Genomic DNA, 1665 nt, shown 5'->3' with positions numbered 1-1665 from the left:
CTGGCCAAATTATTTGCTTTTAACCTGAAAGCAAGCAGCCTCCACTTCAGGAATTCCTATCATCAACCCACTCATTCAATTTAGACTTAGTGTATTATAATCGTAGCCAGCAGTCTGTGATTCACATTTTTCTTCCTATCTATACCATTAATGGAAAGTAAAGACCGCATCAGCTGTTTCACACACTATTAGCGAGGGGACACCATCCCAGCTAATGTAATTACCAACAAATCCCAAGAGGAACCATTCTTCCTGGGGCACTGAGTTTTGGACACCACACTTGGCGCATGTTCAGGTTGAAGGCTCCCCGGGATGCCCAGCTGCAAGGTCCAGAGCTGCACTTCTGACAGACTGCTGTGCCTCCTCTCCTCACCCCGCACCCCAGCACCCCCTGCCCCAGCAACGTACTGTTTTCACAGGGGGTGATGTTGCAGCGCTGCCAGTTGGCCGGCCGTGGCCTCCAGGAGCAGTGGTGCTTTCCAGTGCACGTTGCAGGCATTGGTCCAGCAGTTCTGGGTGCTTAAAGGCCTGGAGGGAGAGACAGGAGGCAGGGGTGACCTGTTGCCAGGCTGCCCAAGGAGCAAGCGCAGGCCACATCATTTCCATGCAAGCTCCAGGGACAGTATAGCAGGACACTCTAACTCAGTGTGCCTGCCTTTTTTCCCTCTGTTATTCAGTTTGTCTCTCAGTTTCACTGCCCCTGTCCTGAAATAGAAAGATTTCCATGTGAAAGAAAATGCCATAACAAACTCTGAGCTGGTAACAACATTGAAAGAACAAACAGAGGGCCAAGTTGATGTCTTTAATGCCAGCTGCACTCCTGTATTGAAGAACATGGAGCTCAGCCTAGCCATAGCTAGGCCAAAACGAAGACAAAAAAAAGAATTAACAGACAAACAAAAGAGTTTACTTGGTGAGAAAAAGGCTTTCTTGTTTTTTTTACTCTTGTCTGTTCAGGACAGACAGCAAGCCTTGCATATCCCAAGCATAACGCACTCAGAACACTGGATGGATCAGGTCTTCAGAAGGTGCAAAAGGGGGTTACTCTGCACTGAAGGGTCCTTTGTGTCTGCACTCAAAGACCAGACCCTCAGTGGGCGCACACTGGTACAGTGCTAACGGAGCTAAATGACAACTTGCACTGTTTGAGAATTTGGCCAAAATGTCTTCTCCATGAAGTGCCAAACCACAGGTCCACTGAAAAGATACAATGAGGGAAGTGGTGACTGGTAAGACTAGCAGGGCTTTGTAACTTTTTACAGCTTTACAGTCGTGGGAAGAAAACCGATTCTCACAAATCCTCCTTTTGCCTTCACTGCCGTCTCACAGGAGAGCCATAGGCACACTTATTTCCCACCCATTTGCACACAGAAAATACATAAGTGGGAGCCAAAGAGCCAGTTATATTAATTTTCAGACATAGTAAGGAATGGTTTACATACATAAGTCACATATAAATCAAATACGTCCTTAGAGTGTTGACGGAGTTTATCTGCAAGAAAACAAAAGCTGGGGAGTCCTTTTTTTCCCCCCAGTTAGAGCTTCTGTTTAAATAAAGGAGAAGGAAGTTGGCAGTTTAAGAAGAGATAGCACAGCTTTTCAGTCAGAATTTGGCATGTCTAGAAGACTTTCCAGTTGGCCAACTACTACAACATCATTATTATT

General features: G+C 46.2%; 1 protein-coding gene across 1 annotated transcript in view; it reads right to left on the bottom strand.

Annotated features, from left to right (window-relative positions):
• ADAMTSL1 (ADAMTS-like 1) overlaps window positions 1-1665 on the bottom strand; it is a 124977-nt gene that overhangs the window by 7055 nt on the left and 116257 nt on the right. Inside the window, exon 22 of the mRNA XM_010008480.1 lies at window positions 441-528. Coding sequence (XP_010006782.1) covers window positions 441-528 — 88 coding nt within the window. The remainder of the gene's footprint in view (window positions 1-440; window positions 529-1665) is intronic.

Source organism: Chaetura pelagica, unplaced genomic scaffold (genome assembly GCF_000747805.2).
Source record: "Chaetura pelagica isolate M959 unplaced genomic scaffold, ChaPel_1.0 scaffold232, whole genome shotgun sequence".
In the NCBI taxonomy this organism is placed as follows: Eukaryota; Metazoa; Chordata; class Aves; order Apodiformes; family Apodidae; genus Chaetura; species Chaetura pelagica.
Note: the sequence above shows the minus strand (reverse complement) of the source record. Positions and strands in the feature narration are given on the sequence as shown.